Here is a 25,414-nt window from a genome sequence, read left to right as displayed (position 1 = left end):
CTGGTGGCAGCGGTAGCAATGATGAGGTATGTTTATTTTTCATTGCTGCCTTAGAGGACTAAGAGTTAACTTCGCAAGCCACAGTCAATAGCTCAGGAATGTTTTCCAGGGAGAATGAGGAATGAGAGTTGTACTTCTTAGAATCAGTGGCACCAAGGCTTAAATTCCAGTGTTGCGCTGCCTTTCATGTCACAGGGATAAATCTCAGTGGCAAGGAAGCATCACTGTTTCCTCTTCAAAGGATGCTCAGTTTCAAAACCTCTATTAATGTCTTGCTTTTACTTAACATTATTTAATATATCATTAACATAAAAATTATATATATGAGGTTAAAACGTATTGTTTAGATCAGTATTGTGGATCATACAACATGAAATGCCACAAAAATGAAGGTAATTAACATTTCCATCAACTCTACATTTACCTTCTTTGTGGTTTGGTTGTATATGTTTGTATACATAGTGAGAAGATAATTATAAAAATATATCTGCTGGGCACTGGTGGCTCACTCCTGTAATCCTAGCCACTCAGGAGGCTGAGATCTGAGGATCATGGTTCAAAGCCTGCCCAGGCAGGCAAGGCCATGAGACTCTTATCGCCAATGAACCATCGGAAAACCAGAAGTGATGCTGTGGCTCAAAGTGGTCGAGTGCTAGCCTTGAGTGAAAGAGCTCAGAGACTATACCCAGGCCCTGAGTTCAAGCCTCACGACTGACCAAAAAGTCTATTAAAAATACTAACCCTAAACATTTTTGTCCTTTAGCCAACTAGCATCTGATTTTCTGGCACCAAACATCTGGCCCTGGTACCAGCCATCTTACTCACTGCTATGTAAGCATTACTGGTGTCCATTGTACAGAGGAGAAATGGTGTGTTGCCTATTTATGGTTTGCATAAGGTCCTCACATTTTGAGATGCAATGTGAGCACTTCAAGCTATATCTGCTTCTTTACAATTTAACAAGTCCAAAGATTTGCATGAAATTGGTAGGAGACACTGAAACTCGTGCAGAGAATGTGCAGAGTCTGTGGACACATGGCCACGTTGATGTCATAGTCATTAAATTTTCTCTCCATAGACATACCACTCTGCTAGTTTTATTTTTCTGTGCCAGGGCTAGGAACTTAAATATTCCTGGACTTTCTATCCTTCCATCTTGTTTTAGATTCTATTCTGCATAGAGGTCAGTGCCAGGTTATTAAGGCTCTGACCTGAAATTTGACTAGGAGAGGGCTGAAGCCAGACTTACATTATAAAATGAGGAAAGAGGCATCCTGTGTTTATCCACCCTCTTCTCCCTGCTCCGTTTTTCTACCAGCCATCTTCCCCCATGACCGCCTGGCCCATCACCCTAAGGCTAAGCTCAAATGCTTTGTGGTGACATTCACTTTAAGGAGCACTGATGCCACACAATACAATGGGGACATTCAGGCAGGTTCTCTGGATAAGGAGTTTCAGACATTTTCAGGATATACATACATGGGTGAGTACATTGTAGGAAGATACAGATTGTCCTCTAATACTGCCCCCCTCCAAATTCTGGTGTCCACAGATCCACTGAGAGAAGAATGGTTCTTGCAAACAGCTCTTTGGTGACTGAATTCATTCTGATGGGCTTGACAGACCAGCCCCTCCTCCAGATGCCCCTCTTCTTCCTGTTTCTGGTCATGTACACGGTCACCACCCTGGGGAACTTGGGGCTGATCATTCTCGTTATACTGAATCCACACCTTCACACCCCCATGTACTTTTTCCTTTTTAACTTGTCCTTCATAGACCTCTGTTATTCTTCTGTGATCACCCCCAAAATGCTGATGAACTTCATATTAAGCAGAAATGCTATCTCTTATGAAGGCTGCATGACCCAGCTGTACTTTTTTTGTTTCTTCGCAATTTCCGAATGGTACGTGTTGACATCCATGGCCTATGACCGCTACGTGGCCATCTGCAATCCCCTCCTGTACAACAGCGCCATGTCTCCCAAAGTGTGCTCCTCCCTTATGCTTGCTTCCTACCTGATGGCATTTTGTGATGCCACAATCCACACTGGGTGCGTCCTGAGACTGACCTTCTGTGATGCGAACACCATCAACCACTTCTTCTGCGATCTCACTCCTTTACTGCAGCTCTCCTGCACCAGCACCCACGTCAATGAGGTAGAGATTTTCATTGTAGCAGGAAAAGACATAATTTTGCCCAGTCTGGTCATCTTTGTGTCTTACGGTTTTATTCTTTCCAGTATCTTCAAAATAAGGTCCACTGAAGGCAGGTCCAAAGCCTTCAGCACCTGCAGCTCCCACATCATTGCTGTGTCTCTGTTCATTGGATCAAGCACATTTATGTACCTTAAACCCTCCTCAGCTGGGACTATGGATGGAGGGAAAATCTCTTCCGTGATTTATACCATTGTGTTACCCATGATGAACCCCTTAATCTATAGCCTGAGGAACAAAGACGTTAAAGTTGCTCTGATAAAAACCTTAATCAGAAGAAAGTTCTGAAAAGAAGTTGAATCTCTCTGTTCTTGTGGTACAGTTCAGAGAAAATGTTGGTGCTCTTCAGTATGTTTCTAAGGTCAGCTTTATCTCATTTCTTTCTTAATAAGGGAGGGAAATGTGAACTTGGTTTGTTTTCAGTTTCTTCTGTTTTGTTATATTTGCACAATTTCTCCTTTTACTATTTCTCCTTCTCTGAAAAATATTGAGAATGTAATTTATGCCATTTTCATTTTAATTATGGTCTTAATCCTAAAATAATAAAAAATTATGAATGTTTGAATAAAGTAATATTATCTTGACTGTGGATTGTGCAGGACAGTTTGATTTGGCTCTTTTACTGTGACTTGTTAGATCACTGTCTCTGCTTTTGTCATCCCATCTCCACTGGGTAGGAATCTGTCTCTTCCAAATGCTAGTGCTTCACAATGCAGGTGTCTCTGCACAGACTCTTAACAACCCCCCTGGCTGCTGCAAACTATGCCCTGAGTTTCCTTCTGTGACGCATTACATTTACCTTGTAAAGAGACATGACATTGTAGATTAATGGTAAATATTGTATGAAAGCTGTTAGGTGTCTTGATTCTAAATCCACCCCTCTGTCTAGGATATCATTCATCTATTTTATTAGGTGTATTTCACTAAGCATGAATAATGAGGTAACATTTCTATTTTGAAGTTTGTGCTTTGTCTTTAGATGACACGCATTCATCTAAAGGATTTGGTTACGTAATCATTTTGTTTCGCAGAAACATTGATGGTCCCATTGATCAAGTGGAAGGCTACTGGAATTAGGAAATTGGGAGATGATGGGCTCAGGCTTGAAAGTGTTTTTTTTTGTTGTTGTTTTTTTGTTTTTTTGGGTCCGGTCATGGGGCCTGAACTCTGGGCCTTGGTGCTGTCCCTCAGCTCTTCAGCTCAAGGCTAGTGTTCTACCACTTGAGCCACAGCACCACTTCTGGCTTTTTTCTTTTTGCTTACGTGGTGCTGAGGAATCGAACCCAGGGCCTCAGGCATACAAGGCAAGCGCTCTACCACTGAGCCACCTTCCCAGCCCGAAAATGTATTTTTTTAATTCATTTTTCAGCCCTATTATTACAGATAGAGCAAAACATTATTATTAAAAGCCAAGCATCAGCTAAATGATCAAAAAAATTTTTTAAAAATTGTTATTGTAAAAGTGATGCAAAGAGGAGTTATGTTCACATTTTTGTTATTTGGGGTTTGTGTTGTTTTCTTCCTTTGTGGCTGTTTTTGTATTCTGTACCTTTTTTTTTTTTTGGTCCTGTTGTGGGCCTGAACACTGTCCCTCAGCTTTTCACCTCCACTTGAGCCACAGCGCCACTTCTGGCTTTTTTTTCTGCTTATGTGGTGCTGAGGAATCGAACCCAGGGCCTCATGCATGCAAGGCAAGCGCTCTACCACTGAGCCACCTTCCCAGCCCTGTTTTCTGTACCTTTTGTCTTGTATGCAAGTTTGTTCTGGGGAAGTTAACGGGAACATGGAAATGGTGGGACAAAGGGTGAGCAAACGCAGCAGTGATACTCACTAGACACTGTGAACTATACAACTTGTGAGGGTGGGGTCGAGGGGGAAAAACCGGGAGAAAGTGAAGGGAGAGATGACACTGGGTGATCTTGTTAAAAATAATTTAAAATGTTTTCAAGATCTTTGAGTTGGAATACTGGGAAGTTCAAAAGGGATGGTGCTTACAGATCAGGGCCTTACTTCCTTTCCCTCTCATGGCTTGGCCTGCTCCTTTCCTAGGCAACACTAGGGCCATTTAGCAAAGGCAGTAACTAATCAGCCTCCATGCTCCCCCCCTCCCCATCCCCGCCTTTACCTTGAGATGACATTCCTCTGGGGCAGCTACCACCATAGAAGGCAGCAAGAACCCCTTAGAGTGACCTTCAGGTCTGGGCAGCTGCAGGGCCCCTTATCTACTACTTGGGCAGCAGCCATCAATCCTAGTCCGCCATGAGGAAGCCCCTGGTCCACACATCCACACCAGGTCTCTGCCTCCTAGCCTGGAATTCTGGGCCAGAGGCCCAACACTCAACGTGTTAGATTTGCCCTCAATTTGTCTATTAATGAGGGAACTAGTAAAGAAGATCAGCAACAAGTTTTTGGTTGTTACTTGAATATTTTTTTGTTTCTGCCCTGGATCCACAGAAAGGTAGCACACCCTCTTCCCTCCTTCTTTGGTCCGGAGATGAACTGCTATCTCCCTACACAGACATGTTCCTTTTCTTGTTTCTGGCTTGGATCTAAAATGTCTGTTTTGAGGAGAAGTAAAAACAGGCCTCCCTGCCTGTCTCTAGGCAGAGGGCATGTGTTTTCTTCTCCCTGAAAGCAGTTTTCTTCCACTTGGATTCAAACCTGATGATATCTTCAGGTCAGCTTGGATATTCCTTGGAGACGCATCAGAAACGCTGCCTCTGCCATTCCTCCAGCTCCCTGCTCAGCGCGGTGCTGCCTGGGCCTACCCAGTACCCAGGCGGGTCTCTGCCTGCCTTGTCTTTCACTTAGTTGAGTGCCCCCGTGCCCTCTGTGCTGGCTGGTTCTGCTCCAATGCTCCACGTGATTGGGCTCGTTTTCCCCATGTTAGCCTTTTCAGGATGCTTCCTTAAGATGGACACAGGCAACCAGACGTGAGAAATATAGGGAGGTAGAAGAGTGTCCCACTGGTTTTCTGGTTACCAGAAGGATGCTTTGAAAGTGAGTTCATAGACGTACCTGGCTCATGGACTGGGGGGGGAGGGGGGAGGCTACTTGACCTCAGGCTTGAGGATTCATATTCTCTGCGAGGGAATAAATTAACAGGATAATTATAGAGGAAAAAACTCTCTTCCTAGAGATGAGGGACTCTGCAGACACACTACTTCAGCAAAAGTCGTAGAATTCCAGTTGGAGTCACTTGTCCCAGACTTTCCATGAGAACACACCAGAGGTTGTGAGGTTGTGGAGGAATGGTTCCTAAGCACAATTACCCAACACTAAAACCCTCATCGGTGTATGTTCCCACAGCCAGGAACTTGTACTCTTGCCTTTGTGTTCTTGGTGATTTGTATAGTTACAGGAGAAACTCAGGTCACTCAGTTTTATATAATTAATGTCTTCATGTCTTCTAATCATCAAGCTATAAAACAAACCAGGGCTAACTCTACTAGCCTCTGAGTATGGCTCCTCTTCCTCAAATACAATCACCACTAAGGATGTGTTCACTGCTATCGAAGCACCTTGATCATCCATAACCTGAAATCCAAACTTCTCTAATCAATCAAGGACACAGCGTACTACCGAGATTTTTTTCAGTATATAATCTGAGGAGCTACTTCTCTGGAGGACGTCAGTTTATTAGGATGAAAGAATACTTCGCTAAATCTAATTTACATCATTAGATTGGATGACATACAACAGTAACTAACTCAGTTATTGAGACAAAACAAAAGTTTATTGAATACTTAATGTAAACACTCAGGACATTAAAGTAAGAGTAAAAACAATCACGTGTTTTATAAAAGGAACTGAAACAAAATGGGGCTCAGAGGTCTCAATGGGCCTTCAGACCGTACACAGAAACAACTCCCTGCCCATGCTCACCAACTGTAGCATTTATTTTATTTTCTCCAGACCTTCAGTGAAGATTATCCAGTGTGCATTATTAGAGCTTGCACTTAGGATCAGTGATAAAAGCCAAGTAGTTATTAGGTTATTTGGCTCATCTGACCCCTTGCTGTGGACAGGAAGACTGGATCTCTTTTCAGAGGAAGGAAAGGCAACTTTTGCCCACCTCATGGCTGTGCACACACGCACCTCTGGGCAAGCCTAGAATCTATACTAACAATGCTTCAAGATAAATGCACATTCACCCAAGTATCCCAAATACCAGGATGCAGTTTTAAACTTGAAGTCTTTTTAGAAGAGCAAAAGCTACAACTTACAGAAAACAATCACTTAGAATTTAACTTTTAAAAGCAAAGTCCCTTTTCCCTGTAAATTTGTGAATTGAAATACATTTGAACTTTTCCTTACTTTGTCCTTTTTGATAGGGTAAAAGAAAAAATTTTAAATTTGAGTGTACACGGTATTAAGTGTAATTGGTATGTAAACAAATGTGCAATATTCCCACTAAATATTAGTCTTATAGGCTAGTTTTATGCTTGTGAAGTTATTGAGCTATAACTTGGAATATGGCTTGGGATGCACGTATATAGAAGCACTTTGGTCAGTAGTTTATTTATTACAGCCCCACCCTTCCCCATTTGACCTCTGTTCCACTGAACAGCCGGGCAGGCCTTTATTCCCATCCTTCTCCAGGCTGGGGCGGGGTGCAGTCTCATTTTGTCACCTCTCAAGCAGTCATCTCACATACATTTTTTTCTGAAGGAAATTCTTCCTCACGATGCTTATTGAACCTAGGAGGGATCTCTGTGACATTTTCTGCCTCTGGTCTTACTTGTTCTAGAACCCCAGGTTTGAGGATGTCTCGCCTACTCTGGACTCCTGACTTGTTCATCCATCTGGCCCATTGCAGCCTCCACTCCCAAGGTCTCCTCTTCTCAAGTCGAGTGGACATGACGCTGGGGTCCACGGCTCCTTAGTTTCTAAGAACAATCTTTTGCTCTTTTGCTTGGTTGTGTTCTGCTCTTGTTTTCTCTGCTAGCGCTGGTGATACAGGGTTGGTAGGAGGTGAGTGAGCCCACAGCAGCTTTAGGGAATCTCTGGTCTGGTTCACTGACTCTCTTCTTGGTGTCAAAAACAATGCATTTATGTTGATTTGGAGGTGTTCATGTCACAGTGCTTTCCTCACTAGGGTCAGAAGGTGTGGTCCTGGTGTTAGTTCTTCTTCATCTTGTCCCTCCCTTTCTTCCGTTTGCTCTTCAGCCAGCCGAAGACTTGGTGGAAAACGTGGCAGCTGAAGCCCTCGTTAACCCCATTCTCCACATGCTCCTGCAGGACCGCCAGGCTGGGGAAGACCCGGCAGCAGGCCATGCACCGATAGCCACTGTTCATGGCCACCAGCCACTCGGGGGTCCTCGCCCTGGACCTCTCCTCTGCAGTCGCGGGCTGGGCGAGGCTCTCGGCCTCTCCCAGCTTCTCCTGGCCTTCGTCATCCGAGTTGAACTCACTGTCGTGTAGGAGCTCGTGGGTAAGCACATCGGAGTGGTTGACTTCTGCTCGGATCTTCTCAGGGAATGCAATGGACTCAATTCTCATTTTCTTTTTGGGGGGTTCCAGTCCGCCTTTTGTATCCTCTAAAACAGCCACTCCCCTTTTCAGCTGGACATGCATGTAGTAAACCTTCATGATTCTTTCGTTTCTCATGAGAGCTGAAGACGTAGAAGGCCTGTTATCCCCAGGAAAGTCATTGCGCAGAATTGGGGAGCATGTTTCTAGGTCCTCCACCTTTTGGGTGATGGGCAGCTCAGGTTTAAGATGTGGAACATCTTGACATAATTTGTGGACTTCTAGGCGAGAAAGTGTCAAATATAAGAAGATAAGACAGCTACGAAGAGATCACTGCGTGATCTACACACTGCATGTGTAGAATGGGATTGCACATTCCTGATTTCCCAGAATTATATGTGTGGTACAGGTTACATGGTAAATGAATCCATGGTATGACTCATGTAATTATATATCTACATATATATATACATACATACATATATATATATATATACTATATACGTGTATATAGTATATATATGTGTATACATATGTGTCTTGCTCATGTCTGGGGAATGTTTCTGGTGCTGAAAGTGAAATGAGTGTGTGTGTGTGTGTGTGTGTATGTGTGTGTGTGTTATGATAGTCCATTTGGGTAGCCAATGCATTGTTTCCTGTTCTTTGTTAAACCCTGTGACAGTAAGACTGAATAGTCAAAAGGCATGTGGAAATAGCAGATGAGGTCACATGTTTTCTCTTACATTCATGAGTTTCCTGGAGTTTGTGTTAGCATAAGGCAGATGAAACAGGCTCTCTGTGAGGGAATGTGGATTGTGAATGGGAATAATGAGCGCAGCGGTGAACTTGAGAATGGCTGTATACAGAAGTACGGGGGTAAGGGTGTAGCTCTGCAATGTCAGGAGAGTGGGAAAGACAGATGGAGAGAGGATGCGCAAAATTGCCTCACCCTCCTTATGGGCAAGGGCAAGCTTGCTTGGAGAGGAGACACAGGAGAAATATTCAGAGGTAGAGAAGTCATCTCCAGGTGCTGGACTCCATGCCTGGACCGCGGCACGAGTCTGGGGGACACCCTTTTGAAGCTTCCGGCATTCTGGAGGAGGAAACACGAAAGCCTTGAGATGCTGTGATCCAGGGTCTGTGCCATTCAAACACAGACTTTCTGAGCAGCTGTTTTGTTTGAGGCCTTGTTACCACCTACAGGACTTCCACTCACACCAACTTAAGTAACTTCAAAAAGTAAAAAAGAAAAATAGTTATTATACTCCAGGACTTGGTGGAACATGCTGATAATCCAAGATACTCAGGAGTCAGACACAGGAGGGTCATGAATTCAGTATCAGCCCAGGCAAAGTGTAATCTTATCTCAAAACCTAAATAAAAACAAAGGCTTGGAATTAAGTGGCAAAAGGTGAAGTTCTAGGTTCAGCCCCAAGTGACATAAAACAAAGTACACAAACAAGGCATCATTAAAGTTCTATGTATGGTGCATGTCCGTGGGATCAGTCCTCTTACATGTGACGTTACTTAGCCACTAAAGGTTTGATACTGTTATTAGCTCATGTTCCTCATGAGAGATTCTGCAAATGAGGGATAGGAGCTGCAGGTTTTATGAAGAATTGTGTGTCAATTAAAAATAGGACAGGGCTGGGAAGGTGGCTCAGTGGTAGAGCGCTTGCCTCGCATGCCTGAGGCCCTGGGTTTGATTCCTCAGCTCCACATAAGAAAAAAAAAAAACGGAAGTGGTGCTGTGGCTCAAATGGTAGGGTGCTCGCCTTGAGCTGAAGAGCTGAGGGACAGCGCCCAGGCCCAGAGTTCAGGCCCCACGACTGACAAAAAAAAAAAATCGGACATAACACTTTTTGAAATATTCTTAAAGAGAGAGTAGAGTACCAAACAAGCTGTTTTTTCTGGAGCGAAAGCAGCACAGCCCCTAAACGACAAGGGCAGTAGCGAGAGAAATTCACTCCTTTGGAATTTCTCGTTTTCCGCTTCTGATCTTAATAAAAACATAGGGAGGAATATTTTGAGTTTGTTTTTTTTTTGGGGGGGGGGGGTCTGGTTGTGGGGCCTGAACTCTGGGCCTGGGCGCTGTCCCTCAGCTCTTCAGCTCAAGGCTAGCGCTCTACCACTTGAGCCACAGCGCCACTTCCGGCTTTTTTCTTTTTTGCTTATGTGGTGCTGAGGAATCGAACCCAGGGCCTCAGGCATGCAAGGCAAGCGCTCTACCACTGAGCCACCTTCCCAGCCCTATTTTGAGTTTCTTTCTGGACAGGGTCACTTCTTACCATGGATGGGGAGATGTGAACATCTTTAGAAGCTGCCTAGATCTTAGCTTTCCCTTCTGTGCCCAGTTGGATGCCCCTGAGTACCTTTACTGAAGAGCTTGTCTTCATGCGAGACGCAGGAGTAGTAGACAGAGGGCGGGGCAGCGGCACCGCCAGCTTTCTTGCATGGACTTAGGCCTGCTGCCTTCCGTTTATACTGCTGAGCCTCTCTGTGTAAGTTCAGATTCCCTAAGAAGTCAGAAATGATACTTATTTCCTATCTATGTATATTTTCTACTATATGACAAGTCCATCCAACGTTCCTGGCCTCCATCCTCATCAACAACCATCAGCTACCTACTGCGGAAAATGACAAATGTAGAATAATACTTATTGTTTCAGTTCATGTTATGGCTGACTACATTGGCACAATGTGTCATTTATAAATGGAGTAGAGATGTTATCTCCTTTTGGCCTGAGAATATTATTTATCTCTATCCCTTCCTTCCCCCCTTCCTCCCTCCCTCCTTCCCTCCCTCTCTCCCTTTCTCCCTCTCTCCTTCCCTTTCTTCCTTCCTTCCTTCCTTATCTACCTACCTATCTATCTATCTGAATATCTAGATCTATATATCAGGCTCCCTGGTAGTTAACTGAGCACGATTCCGTTTTTTGAAATAGAAAATGAATTTTAAAAATATGTACCACTTCATATATATACACAATGGAATTCTATGCCTCCATCAGAAAGAATGACATTTCCCCATTTGTTAGGAAATGGGAAGGCTTGGAAAAAATTATATTAAGTGAAGTAAGCCAGGCCCAAAGAAACATAGGTCCCATGGTTTCCCTTATTTGCAATATCTAGTATAGGTATGAGTCAAGCGGAAAAAGTCAGATAATGTGATGTTAGGAAAACGAACCCTCAAATATGTATTTTAATGTTTTTGTTTCTTTCATGCATGTGTTTCTAACGCATTTATAAGATTATTTCTTTGTTGCTTTGTATGTCCCTCCCCCACAGTGTAACCCCTGCTTTCACTATATTTGATGTCAGTATAACATGTGGAGGAGATGGGGAAAAACAAGTCGTTTAAGGATTCAGGTGGACCTGTTGCAACAATGAGAAGTACAAAATGTCATGTCAAAACCAGCTTTACAATGTCAGTGTGGGGGGGGGGAGGGGGGTATGATTGGGTGGGGGGGAGGGGGGAGGCTGGGAAGGGATGTGAAGGGTAAACAAAGGAGGAGGCTGCAATGCTTGGTAAGAAATGTATGCATTATCCTGCCCATGTAATTGTAACCCCTCTGTACAGTATGTTCTCAAATAAAATAAAATTAAATTAAAAAAAAAATATGTACCACTTCAAAACATGGCTTCCTAAACTTGTGTATTTCTCCATCTTCTTTCTTCCTCAGCTGCTTGGGATCCTGATAACTCAGGATCTCTCTGAAAGCTATGTATCAGCGAGGATGGGCTCATTCTGCCCTAGCCCGTGAATTAACTCAAGGAGGATACTTGTCTATGGACCTGTCATATATTCTGACTTGTTACTAAAAGCACCAGTAGAGTCAGCTGTTTAGCCTGCTCTACTTCTGAGCCTAATGTGTTTTGGAGAGGCGTAGAATCTGGAAGATAGTAAGTGGACAATTTATTGTCAACATATACCCTAGCCTCATCCACGTATGGGTTTTATATATGAATAGCAATGAGTGTATGCTTTGAATGTCCCATCATCTACCCTGAATAACGTCTTTAGGTGAATTTGAAAACAACTCCCTCTACAAGCTCTAAACTTCCTTGGGCCTGTGTAATTATCCTCAGAAACATATTTCTATTTGGAATGTTGGGGTTGGGTCTGACCTGACCCCCTCCTAATCACTGATAGGAATTGTTCATTGATTTCCATTGTGACTACATTAGCTAGTTTCCTGTTTTTAATCTTCTCAATGCAGCCATCATGATTAAGTCGTCATTTTTTTATTTTGTTTCATTTTATATGTATATTTGCTTTGTTTTTCTTCTTGCATGTTACACAGAAACCCCATATTTACATCTTTCTAGTCTTTAGCTTTTCTCCTTTATGACTACTTTTTCTTTTTCTTTCAGTGTTTCCCTAACTTCTATGAACCATGCTTCCTTCTTTAAAATGAAAAATTACTATTAGAAAACATATAACAATTTGTTTTTTCGATGCCCGTGGGAAGTCAAATGAAAGGAAAGTTGTTTTCAAAAGGAAAAATAAACTAACTGCTAGTAATAGAGCAGTCTAGCATAACTTGGTGTAGGTAGCCTGGACCCTAAGTCAAATGGGCAAAACCTAGGCCAGCTGATCTTTGCTTCACTCTGAGACTATCTTGACCCACACGCGTCTCTCTCCACCCTTAAGTCACTTCTGTCCTCTACAATGATATGGAAGTCTCCTCTCTTTGTTGGAAAGGAGACACAGAGCACAAGCTGACACATACCTCTTGACTTCTTTGCACCTTCAGGGCAGAATGTCCTTTCCAGATGTTTCCTTTTCTGTTTTTGCTTCATGGTTCAACTCTTTGGAAAGTAATTTTCTCTGAGGCTTCTGAGAGTTAGTTAATAATGACAATGAATGAAATTCGTGCAATCACAGGCAACAAATCACAAGAGAAGAGGTTACGTCTTCTCCACGTTGCTGTCCTGACCACTGGTCACTACAAAATTGAAGTTGCTCTGATCCTAGCTATCACCAAGGCCACCGCAGTGTATTGTGACCTGTTGGTGACGTCATCCGAGCCCAGGAAGTACTTACCACACTACAGGACTGCTCGAGCACACCGCCTGAGGGGAAAGGCCACGTACTGTGAGGGTAGTGGCTACCTCTCATCCATGTGGATGGACTTGATGACATGAAGTGACAGAAGAAATCTTCACCCATGAAATTCTTTCGTTGACTTGAAACTTTATGTCTAATACTCGATAACAAAACTAGTGGTGGATATGAAATCCCCAGAGAAAGGGAAACCTTATCCAACACTAAGTTCTCTAGGGATTTAAAGATATTATTCTGGTCTAGGATGTAAACGCAACCCATCATGCCTGGAATCTGTTCTGTGCAATGAGGCTGATCAAGCCTCTGCTTATGGTCAGGTGTGCATCTTGTGAAACTCAGCTCTACTGCTACTGTTTGTTTTTTGTAATTTCTGAAAGTTATGTGCTAACTGCAGTGGCTTATGATCGCTGCAGTGGCTTATGATCGCTACATGGCCATCAGCCATCGACTCCTGTACAACACCACCATGTCCCCTAAAGTGTGCTCCTACCTTATCCTTGGTTCATACTTGATGGCGTTTTCTGGTGCAGTGGCCCACACTGGATGCATGCTGAGACTGACCTTCTGTGATGCAAACGCCACCAACCACTACTTCTGTGACATCCTCCCTTTGCCCCGGCTCTCCTGCACCAGTGCCTTTGTCAGTGAGGTAGAGATTTTCATTGTAGGGGCAAAGACATCATTGTACACAGTCTTGTTATCTTTATCTCTTAAGCTTTCATTCTTTCCAGCATCCTCAAAATAAAGTCCACTGAGGGCAGGTCCAAAGCCGTCAGCACCTGCAGCTCCCACATCATTGCTGTATCTCTGTTCTTTGGTCAGGTGCCTTTATGTATCTCAGACCCTCCTCAGCTGGGTCCATGGATGAATCAAAAAGCTGTGTTTTGTACCACTGTAACACCCATGATAAACCCCTTAATCTACAGCTTGAGGAAAAAAGATGTTAAAGTTGCCCTGAGAAAATCCCTTTGTAGGAGACCATGTTAACTGGGAACTAAAATTCTGTGAAAGCACAGGCAGATCCTATGTGCTATATATTTATAGTGACCACTTCCTTGTATTGCAGCAGGCTTTGTATTGCATAGGCTTTCTTCTGTTGTACCTTTGTATTGCAGCTAGCTTTCTTTTTCCCTTATCTTTGGCAAAATTCTTGCTTTCCACATTTTCTGTATTTTAAAATAGCATTCATTCAGTAATTTGTTTCCTTTTGTTTTTATTGTCCATGTGGTCCTCATCTTAGTAAATACTGAATGTGTCTGCCAATGACTACATGAAAGTAACTTGACAGTGCTCCTTGGCAAGGTTCTTATCTAGCACTTGCAATGAATCAGGAGTCAGATAGTGGATGCTTTCTTTCCATTGTCTACTGGGCAAGAAAGTCTCACTTTTAAACACCAGTGTTTAACAGTGTAGATATTTCCATATAGAGAATTAAATACATCCCATCTTGTAGTTTAAATTCTGTACATCAACTATTCTTGTCAGAAGTGTTAGATTTCTCTTGCACAGTCAATCATATACTAGGTTGTCAATCTTATATTTAATGCATGAATAGGCTTCTGGAGCTCACAGAGGTGAATAATTACCTAAGGTTACATGGTACCTAACATAAAAAGGTTACATGGTACCTAACATAAAAAGGTTACAACAGTCTTGTCAGTCTCCGGATTTCAGGTTTGCCAGTCTCTCATTGTACTTTCTATTTTTTTCATGAAACAAACAGTATATGTTACTCTTCTACTTGAAACGTGACCATGTTTTGTTCTGAGCTTATCGGGTAATTTTTGTGGTATTCATCTTTCATTCAGGAAAATAATGAAGGACTCATTTGTTGGGAAAGAGGAAGTCTGTTAGACCAGTGTAGTTGGAGGATGATTAGCTGAAGTTAAAAGATTACTTTTTTTGCATAAAAATATTTGAATCATTTTGAGGACTTTAAAATTAGAAAAAATAGAGGCTTAGAAAGAAATGAAACTCAGACAGGAATCAAGAGCTGAAGTCACTGTGTAAGTGTGAGCGTGTGCAGGGGTGGTATGTGTGTATAGTATAGAACAGGAATTTAATATAAAGGAGAATGTAGAAAGGGCTCAATAAAGGTTAGGGGTTGAGTACATAAAAGATATAGAAGTCAAGCCCTCTGCTCTTTTTTTGTTGGCCCTGGGGCTTGAACTCAAGGCCTGGGTGCGGTCCTTGAGCTTTTGTGCTGAAGGTTATTACTACCACTTTGAGCCAGAGCTCCACTTAGGAGGTTTTATTGGTTGTTTATTGAAGATAAGAGTCTCATGGATTTTTGTGTGTCTTGGCTAAGAACCATGATCCTCAGATCTCAGGCTCCTGAGTATCTAGGATGAGGGGTTAGCCACCAGTGCCCCCTTTGAAGCTGTCACTAAATATATTTAGTGACAATGAGGCTTCATCATCCTTCATCCAGAGTGCACTGCTCATGGTCATTCCAAAGCTAACTGTGAGAGAAAATTTGTTAAATAAATCCCGAATACAATCTCGAAACTTTTTCTCCTATCTTGAACTAGACGTAATTTTCTGTCACAAACCAAAAAGTCCAAGTTTTCTCACAGTGTAGACATCCTTTCCTGGCATACTGCCTGAGGAAGCCAGGGGCTTCTAGGTTAATTCTCATTTTTAATAACTTCAGTGGAATAATATTTCCTCTCATAGTTTCTTTACTTCCATTCAGATAGCCCAAACAAAGCAAAACCAAGCAATACCACCAACAATAAAACAAAAACAAGGGAATCCAATGGAATCAAACCAACTGAATAGATAAAAATTAGTTTAAAATTCCAAATAAATTTACTGATTTTAAGCATATAAACTTTACAAAGTACATTAAAATGTTTAAGCTTAATTTAAAAATAAAAGTAGAAGATTTAATGTTGAAATATTTTTATTATCTTTAAATAGTTGTACAAAGGAGATTTTTTGTCAGTCTGGGACTTGAACTCAGGACTTAGGCATTCTCCCTGAGTTTTCTTGCTCATGGCTAGTACTCTATCACAGCTCCAATCTGGCTTTTTAAAGTGGTTCACTGGAGATAAGAGTCTCATGGGTTAGCTTTAAATCTTTTTTTTTTTTAAATTGTGAAAATACCATACAGAGGGGTTACAATTACATGGGCAAGATAATGAGTACATTTCTTATCAAACATTGTTGCCTCCTCCTTTGTTTCCCCTTCCCATCCCTTCCCATCCTCCTCTACCCCCTCACCCTCCCTCCACACCACCAAAGTTGTAAAGTTTTTCAACATAACATCTTGTACATCTCATAGTTGCAATGGGTCCACCTGTATCCCTATTTAAACAATTTGTTTTTTCCCTTCCCCTCCACAAATTATACCAACATCAAATACAGTGAAAGCAGGGATTATACCATGGGGGAGGGACATACAAAGCAACAAAGAAATCATCTTATAAATATGTTAGAAACAATTGCATGAAAGAAAAACATTTGAATACTTATTTTGGGCCTCATTTCCCTAACACCAACTTATCTGACCTTTTCTGCTTGACTCAGACATATACTAGTTATTGCAAATAAGGGAAACCATGGGACCTATGTTTCTTTGGGCCTGGCTTACTTCATTTAATAGAATTTTTTCCAAGTCTTTCCATTTCCTAACAAATGAAGCAATGCCATTCTTTCTGATGGAGGCATAGAATTCCATTGTGTATATATACCACATTTTCTTGATCCATTCATCTACTGAGGGGCATCTGGGTTGGTTCCATATCTTAGCTATTGATCCATTCATCTACTGAGGGGCATCTGGGTTGGTTCCATATCTTAGCTATGGTAAATAATGCTGCAGTAAATATAGTTGTGCTGGTAGATTTAGTGTGGTCTTGTTTGTGATGATTTGGGTAAATGCCCAAAAGTGGGATTGCTGGGTCATAGGGGAGCTCTATGTGGAGTCTTTTAAGGAACCTCCATACTGCTTTCCAAAGTGGTTGAACAAGTTTACACTCCCACCAACAATGCAGTAAGGTTCCCTTCTGTCCACATCCCCTCCAGCACCTGTTGTTATTAGAGTTCTTGATTTTAGCCATTCTAACTGGGGTGAGGTGGTATCTCAATGTTGTTTTGATTTGCATTTCTTTTATGGCTAGGGAGGTTGAGCATTTCTTCATGTGTCTATTGGCCATCCTTCTTTCTTCTTCAGAGAAGTTTCTCTTTAAGTCATTAGCCCACTTATTTATTAGGCAGTTGTTTCTTTGAGGATTTGTTGTTGGGGGATTTAATTTTTTGAGTTCCAGGTATATTTTAGATATGAGACCCTTGTCCATTGAATGGCTAGTGAAGATCTTCTCCCAATCCATGGCCTTTCTATTGATCTTGCTAGCTATGTCCTTTGCCATGAAGAAGCTCTGAAATTTTATGCAATCCCATTTGTCCAACCTTTCTTTGATTTGTTGTGTTTCTGGGTCTCTATTAAGAAAATTTGGGCCTGTGTCAAGGAGACCTAGGGTTTCTCCTATTCCATCCTGTAATGTTTTCAGTGTCTTCTTTGACTCCAAGGTCTTTGATCCTAGCTTTAAATCTTGATCATCATACCTCAGCCTCCTGAGTAGCTAGGATTAGAAGCGTGAGTCACCAGTGCCCAGACAAGTACTTATTTTTAAGACATTTTTTAATGAAAATGAAGCATTATATATTTAATTCAGGATTCTTGTGTCTGTCTTTACTGACCACCACTGATACCGTATTAGATCATACACTAAACATAAGACCTTAATGCTAACCCAGGCACACTGTCATGATTTCTACCAACCAAGCTTGTGTGTCCTCATATATTGAATAAGCAAATAGAGTGCATATCTTGCAAGCATGAGGCCTTGTGTTCAATCCCCAATGCTTCCAAATAAAATTTTTTTTAATCCTGAGAAGTACAAGGTATTTCTAACGGAAAAGACTAAAAATGGAGAGGATTGGCCATCAAATATATAAAGTACTATGCACAGTATAATGATATTACATAAAATTAGTACAAGGGAGGAAGTGGGTATGCCTATAATAGTTTATATGCCACTATGTGTTGGCATTTGTGTCTGAAAATCAGAGAAGCAGAAGGAGCGAGTGGAAGGGAATGGAGAATTTCTGCCTCATCTACTCTGGAGATTGTGTAATCCCTGATGTAATATTAACTTTAATATTGTCTCTAAAGACACCAGCACTAAATCCTCGTTGCTGTATCAACTGTTTCCTAAAGGATTTGAATTACGCAGAGGCTCCTGGGAAAGCCTCTATGAAAAAGTATGACTTCCATACTCAGTATAAAATGATTTATGTTGTGCTACCTGCTTTTGTGTTGAAGAAAGAAGAGGCCCTTTGCTTCCTTTCCTGTGATTTCACAATGACAATAATAGCTGGGCACACGCATAATTTAAAACTCCTGGCCTTTATTTAACACTCGGAGCAAGTCCGGGCCCGAGGTTCATAGATGCCCTGAGTGTTTACATGCAGGGAGGTGGCGATTGCTCCGCATTAGCACCTCCTGCAGAAGCACAGCCGCTGCTGTGTGGAAAGCAATGGTGGAGCGAGGACCTTGAGGGCAGTTCTGATACCTCTCGCCAGAAGGAAGTGAGCATTCATCCCATATTTCTAAAGTACTTCCATGGCCTTTCTGCTTCTCCCAGCGTTGACTCTGAGGCACAGATGGTGAAAGGGAAGAAAATAGGAAGTGGTACAGAAACTGAGTTGGCACCAACTTCCATCTTTCTCCCGAGGAAGACTCGAGACCATGGAAGTTGATGATTTCTTGTTGGGTACTGGGGAAGCCAAACAGTCTCTGGAGTCTGCTACCATGACAGGCATGGACATAGTGTCCCTGGTCTCCACCCGGCTCAGCATCCGCTCTCAACTGGTGGTAGACAGCATTAGGTAGCAGAGTGGGGGGAGTCAGGATGAACCTGCAGAAACTGGATTGTTACTGAGAAACTGAGGCAGAGAAAAGATGAGGAGTCTCGGCATCTCCCTGTTGATATCCTCCTGTGGGCTTTCTCTATGCATCTACCTCCCATGCACCTACTTTCCCTGTGTGCACAGCGCTGGGCCTGGCCTCCTCCATCACCGCTGAGCCTCAGCAGAGTCTCTGTGCTTCTTGGCCCCAGTGGCAGCTGAGCAGGGCCTCAGTAGGTGATGGTTCTGCCTCAGAAATGGCTCTTTTCTCTTTTGATCCTGCGGGAAGAGGATGGAAACTGGGAATGGGTCTTTTGTCAATGAGTTTGGCCTGCTGGGTCTCCCCCTCTTCTTCTTCTTCCTAGGGATCTACATTATCCCTGTGGCTGGAAACCTGGGTGTGGTTACTCTGATCAGAGTCAGTTCTCACCTTCACATGCCCATGTACTTCTTCTTCTTTAATTTGTCCTTCATTGATCTCCATTACTCTTCTACCATCACCCCCAAACTCCTGGCCAGCTTTGTGTCAAAGATGAGCACCATCTCCTATGCGGGATGCATGACTCAGCTCTTCTGCTACTACTTGTCAGCGCAGAATGCTACGTGCTGATGGTGATGGCCTACGATTGCTACGTGGCCATCTGCAAGCCCCTGCTATACACGGTCACCATGTCGCCTCAGGTGTGCACTCTGCTGGCTGGGGTTATCTATGCGGGGGCTCTGGTGGGTGCCTGGGCCCACATGGGATGCATGCTGAGGCTGACCTTCTGTGAGGTGAATGTGCGACATCCTCCCCTGCTGGAGCTCTCCTGCACCGGCACCCTCGTCAACGGCTGGTGGTGTTTATCGTCGTGGGCTTCAAATTGGAGTTCCTAGCTCACCATCACCGTCTCTTGCACATTGATCCTCTCTAGCATCCTTCAGATTCACTCCACTGAAGAAGATCCAAGGCCTTCCACACTTGTAGTTCACACATAATGCCCCCTGTCGGGGGCATTCATGTACCTCCATCCTTCTTCTGTGATGTCCATGGACCAGGGGAAAGTCTCCACCGTGTTCTACACCATTGTGGTACCCATGCTCATCTACAGCTTCAGGAACAAGGAGGTCAAGGCCGCACTGAAGAAAAGATTGAGCAGGAAAATATTCTCCTGAAATGGGACAGCATTTGTTGTTCAAGTTATAAGTTATAGTTATTATAGTTATTTGTTGTTATAGAGTGGCTAGAAAGTTTCCCGTTAAGTCCTCCTTTCTCCCACATACTAACCAGGGTTTTACATGTGAAAGCAAATGAGGTCTAAGGAAAAGTCCATAGATATGGAATGAATCTGGGTTGAATCTTCTGAAATATCAGGACATCAAATTATGCCAGTGGCTAATGGAAAGAATGAGTTGTTGCAAAACTAAAGTACGTAGCCTAATCGTTTTGAGGTTTGCTAACTTTCTCCTCCTCTTTTTAATTCCCTTCCTTCCAATCTCTCTTTCCCCTAGATGCTTTCCAGTTACATTTTAGAGATAATTTCTCTATCTTTTAAAATAGTTTTATTTTTTATTTTATTTTATTTATTTATTTTTTTTTCATGAAAGCAAAAAGTTTATTCATGTTTGAAACTACATATAACTACCACAAGGAAGACTTTTCAATCCAGGGTGTAATCCAGTTAGAAAGGAACACGAAACGTTTTTTAATACATTAGAATCACCGCCACAAATTATTTTCATGACTCAATCAGTTTCAGAATCGCATACAATACAAAAGAGAAAGGAGAGGGGCCCCAGCACACAGGGGGAAATATACAGTACTGAATACTGAAATCTGAATGCATCACAATTAGTCGCTGCTTTTTTTTTCTTTTTTGCATGGATTAGTAACAAGATGAAGAACATTCAAAATGTTTCTCAGTATTTACAACAGTTTTACTGATCTTGTGGTAAATTAAGACCCAATGTTTCCCTCGGATTTTTAAAAGTTGCAAATGCAACCCTGATATATCTTTTAAAAGATTACAATGTACATTACATTTTATGAAAGGAAACAAAGTTAATTACAAGATGCAAAAAGATAAGAAAGAGACAAACTACAGCGTGAGTATTGTTCAGAGGTAGTAAGTGAGCACTCTAAGCTACAGAACATGTTGAAATTCTATTGGTTTGTATGAGTTCACATGAGGTAATAAAGCTGTGTTTTGATTGGTGAGATGTATAAATACTCTTTTGCTACACTATATACAACACTCCAGAGAGCAGAGCCTTTTAGTTTTATTTTTTAAAAGCTGGAAATGGAGTGTGGCTTGAGTGGTAGAGTGCTAGCCTTGAACAAAAGAGCTCAGGGACAGCACCTAGACTCTGAGTTCAAACCCCAAGACTGATGATGATGATGATAAAGATAAAGATAAGCATTTGATTAGTGTTACAGACTATTCTGAGCCCTTAAAGAACCCTTTCCTAAATGTAATGTTTACATGTATCCTTGAGGTGAATGTATTTTATTGTCTTCCATTTCCACTTAATTTTCCACAGGCATGTGATTTCAACATGCAAAATTAACCTTTACCACAGCAACAACCCAGTGCCACCAAGCTACACACCCTTCCAAGGCTGCCGTGACGACGAAGCACCCACTGCTTACATCCCAAGTCCCCTTATTTTGTTCATCGCAGTGACTCTCCTCCCAGCACTCTACATCAAAGCTCTACAGCCACTCCCTCCATCCACCTGCCAGCCATTGTCTACCTGATATGAGGAGCAGAAATCAGCTATAGCCCCTGCCCCTTCCCAGACACACTCTTGAACACTTCTTGAACTCTTCATGCTCTTGAACACTTCTCCACCAGCCTTCCTCTTCAACATTCTCATTTGTCTCCTTTGTCTTCCTCAATCTACCCATCCTTCAGGTAGGTATTTGCTCATCACCTCTGGGAAGTCTTTCCTGGTCAGCTGACATTGGGATGTCTCCTAGCACTTTAGTGCCTACACGCCAGCACTGCTGCCCTGGTGTCCTTAAATCCATCCAGCACTCTTCCGTGGGAAAAAGCTACCTTGTCCACTCTTTGCTTTCTATGACTAGCATGACCCTAACTTAGAGGCAGCACTCAGTATATATTACTTCCATGTTCTGATTCTATGTATACCTAATTAGAAGAAATTGCCAAGAAGCTCATTATTTGGAGATTACTCCTTTGAAACGAAGGAGTGGGCTGTGGAAGAAGGCACAGCCAACTGGAATTTTTAAAACTGGTACAAGAATTGTGTGGTGATCTATAGAGTGACCAGGTTTTCCTGATTGCTTTTGTCTGCCTGCTTGGAAGACAGTCTGCTCATTGAGCAGCACTTCTATGGACATGGTTGCATTATACTTGCCTTGCAAGTAGAAACTTGTAGAAAGTTCCATTACTCCTATCCCTCTTACCTGTGTTAAAGACATCGGTGAAGAGGCTCACCTGCCTAAATCATGTTACAAAGCTTAGCTACTCGTGTTTGTGTTTTTCAGAGGATAACATCTCTTATCTGTCTTTCTCACTAGTATTTTCAGGGCAAGTATCACGCATCATGTATATTTTATTCACGGTATATATCCAGTGCTTAGCCAAGTTCTGGCACTTCTCATGACACTGTAAATATTGATGACATATGCTTCTTTTATACTAATACTTATTGTTATTATGACTTATTTTGCTGCAAAATAAGGAATACATAGAGGAAAAATGGCTAATACAATTATTACTCTATCCAGGCACTGGTGGCTCATGCTCATAATCTTAGCTACTCAAGAGGCTTAGATCTGAGGATCACAGTTCAATGCCAGCCAGGGCAGGAAGGTCTATGAGACTCTTATTGCCAATTAACCACCAGAAAACCAGGAGTGGTGCTATGACTCAAAATAGTAGAGTGCTATCCTTGAATGAAAAACCTCAGGGACAGCAGCCAGGCCCTGAGTCCAAGCCCCACAGCCAATAAAACGAACAAACAAATGTGTTACCCTTTCTCTGACATGGGATGATTTTGTAATAATTTCTCATCATGATTTTCTAACCTGTCTTAAAACTCAGTTATGGAAACAAAGCTTAATTAATTAATAATTAATTTTTATTGTAAAGGTGGTATACAGAGGAGTTACCGTTACATAAGTTAGGTATGAGTGCATTTCTTTTTTAACAGTGCCACCCCCTCTTTAACAAAACTTATTTGTATTCAGCTAAGTGGTGTTGTACACTAAGGAGTCAGGAAAAGTATGAGCTGGGAACACTTCCAGAAACAAAGAAAGTGGACAAACTCGGAGTCTCTGGGGTCAGACTACTTAGATTTCAATTCCAGTTTCTTATTTGCTAAGTATGTGGCTTTATTTTTTTAAGTCACCCTTTCTGGATATTAGATCCTCCAAACTGAAATGAAAACAATCATACTGTCTGCTTCAAAGGGCTTTTGTGAGCATTGCTCTCCACTTGCTTTCCATTCAACTGAGAGTGAGTTCCAGATTCCCAATGCTATCTTTGTGACTCTCAGATGAAGAGTTTGCAAAATAATGTTATGCTGGATTGTACCCAGTGTTCCATCAAGTGTCATAGCCTGTGATGATTGTGTCTCGATATCTTTATTGATGTAATAGCAGGCTTTAGCTGGTTTACTGACCCACGCCGTGGTGATGTGTCAAAGTCACCCTGATATGTGCAGGGGTGTGATTCCCCATTTCTATCTCAGATTGATTCAAAGATGGCTGGATCGGACTTGTTCCTGTCCTGTCGTTTTCACGTTTCATGTCTTGCCTGAATTCATCTCTTGCCAGTCAGTCCAAAGGATGGGGGTAGACAGATATTCTGACACTCCACAGTAACATCCACAGCTCTTTTTCATTCCACATGGCTACCTTTGCAGTTTTATAAAATTGCACACAGGGACAGATAACATTCTGAATGTACTATAAGTTATTTATTTATCTGAATCATATTATTACATCATTTATGCCATAATGTTTTATAGCCTCACTGCCATATTTCTCAATAAAAATATCACATTACAACTTACTTAGGTTCGTCTCTTATGATTCATGCAACTGAATTGATTCTGACATGAAAGGAGAGGAGCAACCTCTAAAATATTGTTTAGCATGAGAGTTTATCAGTGAATTCTGTTGAAGGCAAGAAGATATATCCCACATCCCTGCCCTTTTCCTCCCTTTTAGAGAGGAAAAAGTATAGATATAAAGATATATATACACACACATAATTTCAAGAGAGCCACATATCCAATATGTCACGAGAATACCCATTGCCTCAAACATTTATCACTAACGTAGGAGGGGAGCATTCAAAATCCTCCCAACTAACTGTTTAGAAAGTTTACAAACAATCTGAAACAATCTGATGAAAGAAGTTTCCTCGTTTGGCAGTAGAAACCGGAGTAGTTCTTGCACTCTTTTGAGCACTTGAATCAGTAGTTTTACAATTGACTTTGATCACTTTGAACTGAAATCCCTTTGGAAATTGAGATACAAATGAACTATCCTTGCACTCTGTATCCTGTACAGCTAGACCTTGATGGCTTCCCAAAGGAAACAAAAGGTTTTAGTGAGTCCATGAAAAAATTCATCTCTTTGAGGATACAAGGAAGACTTACCTTGTAGGATTCGTTATAGGAAAATGCATTGGCTTTTCCAGACTCTAACTCCCTCCCCGAGACTATTAGGGACTCAGATGAAAGTTTTGTTTTGAGAGATATTATTTGATTGTGGAAATTCTAAGGTGTTAGAGAAGAACAATATTTGCCTTATTATTGAGTGTTGCTTACAGAGTTCAATCCCTTGGGTGAGGAATTACTTTTGAGATCATCCAAAGTTGTCATTTGTTTATTCACTAATTGAGTATCGCATAGGAAACCAAAGCTGAAGAGATTTTTGTAGACCTTTGAGAATTCTTGTATATTTCTAAGCCATCTCCCTGCATTTCTATGTAATATAAAAGTCAATGTTTTTGAAAAACAAATGTCTTAAGGTAAGTGGAAATCAACTTCCCAGCAGGTCGAATAAGCTGTACATGGTGTTTGAATGGCTTCTATTTACAGGCTGCAGTTAGATTTTTTTATTTGTCTTAAACATCTTTTGACTCATTTCATTCTCAAAAAGTCCTACACAGCAAGTCTCATAGATGAGGACATGAAGTCATAGAAACTAATATAACTTACGTGACACAACTAGTGGCAGGAGGTTCCAGGACTGGTTCCAGCAGGGCATGAAAACCTGGCACTGCACAAACGTACTTTTTGTAGTTCTTTGCTCTCCCAGTGTGAAGAGAATGAGTGCTCTTTTTGATGAGAGCCAGGAACAAACGCTGTGTTTCTCTTTATGATCCTGAGCAGAATCATCAGGAATCACCTCCTCTGTCACAAAGGGACAGATCCGTTGTGCTTGATCTTGGACACTCCCTCTTAGCAGAGACATTTCTAACTATTTTGGATGACAAAAGGAATTCAATTTAGGTATCTGTGAGCCTGTCTGAGATTGTGCTGGCTTCTAAATAAATCTAAACTCGGAATGCCACAGCTCTCTCTTCTGAGTAACAAAAATGTGTTTGTTTGGTTCACACGGCTCATTGACAAAGTTCAGATCAGTGACTGAAACTAGGCCATCCACAGGAAGATGGCGTAGCTTGCTCTTTGAGGGTGATATATAATTGCCTGATAGAGAAATGATATATAATTGCCTGATAGAGAGAGGTAACTCTCCTTTCTTATGTTCTTGGAGATAAAACCTCAT

The 25,414-nt window shown here is 41.8% G+C and overlaps 2 protein-coding genes and 2 pseudogenes across 2 annotated transcripts; 3 read left to right on the top strand and 1 right to left on the bottom strand.

Annotated features, from left to right (window-relative positions):
- The first annotated feature begins 1,559 nt into the window (after positions 1–1,559).
- On the top strand, positions 1,560–2,501 carry LOC122110211 (olfactory receptor 8B3-like). Its single transcript, XM_042682706.1, has one exon. The coding sequence runs from the start codon at positions 1,569–1,571 to the stop codon at positions 2,499–2,501; it is 933 nt and encodes a 310-aa protein (XP_042538640.1). The 5' UTR covers positions 1,560–1,568.
- Positions 2,502–7,334: 4,833 nt separating this feature from the next.
- On the bottom strand, positions 7,335–12,488 carry LOC122110237 (protein FAM170A-like). The gene is made up of 4 exons (XM_042682734.1): positions 12,419–12,488; positions 8,635–8,778; positions 8,429–8,541; positions 7,335–7,904 (listed from the first exon to the last, which is right to left on the bottom strand). The coding sequence occupies exons 1-4, from the start codon at positions 12,486–12,488 to the stop codon at positions 7,335–7,337; spliced, it is 897 nt and encodes a 298-aa protein (XP_042538668.1).
- A 665-nt stretch (positions 12,489–13,153) lies between these two features.
- On the top strand, positions 13,154–15,692 carry LOC122110208 (annotated as a pseudogene).
- Positions 15,693–18,958: 3,266 nt separating this feature from the next.
- On the top strand, positions 18,959–19,821 carry LOC122110207 (annotated as a pseudogene).
- The last annotated feature ends 5,593 nt before the right edge of the window (positions 19,822–25,414 follow it).

The sequence above is a fragment of the Dipodomys spectabilis genome, unplaced genomic scaffold (assembly GCF_019054845.1).
Source record: "Dipodomys spectabilis isolate Male_0828 unplaced genomic scaffold, ASM1905484v1 ptg000076l, whole genome shotgun sequence".
NCBI lineage: Eukaryota > Metazoa > Chordata > Mammalia > Rodentia > Heteromyidae > Dipodomys > Dipodomys spectabilis.
The sequence above is the reverse complement of the archived record's forward strand: the minus strand, read 5'-3'. Positions and strand labels throughout refer to the sequence as shown.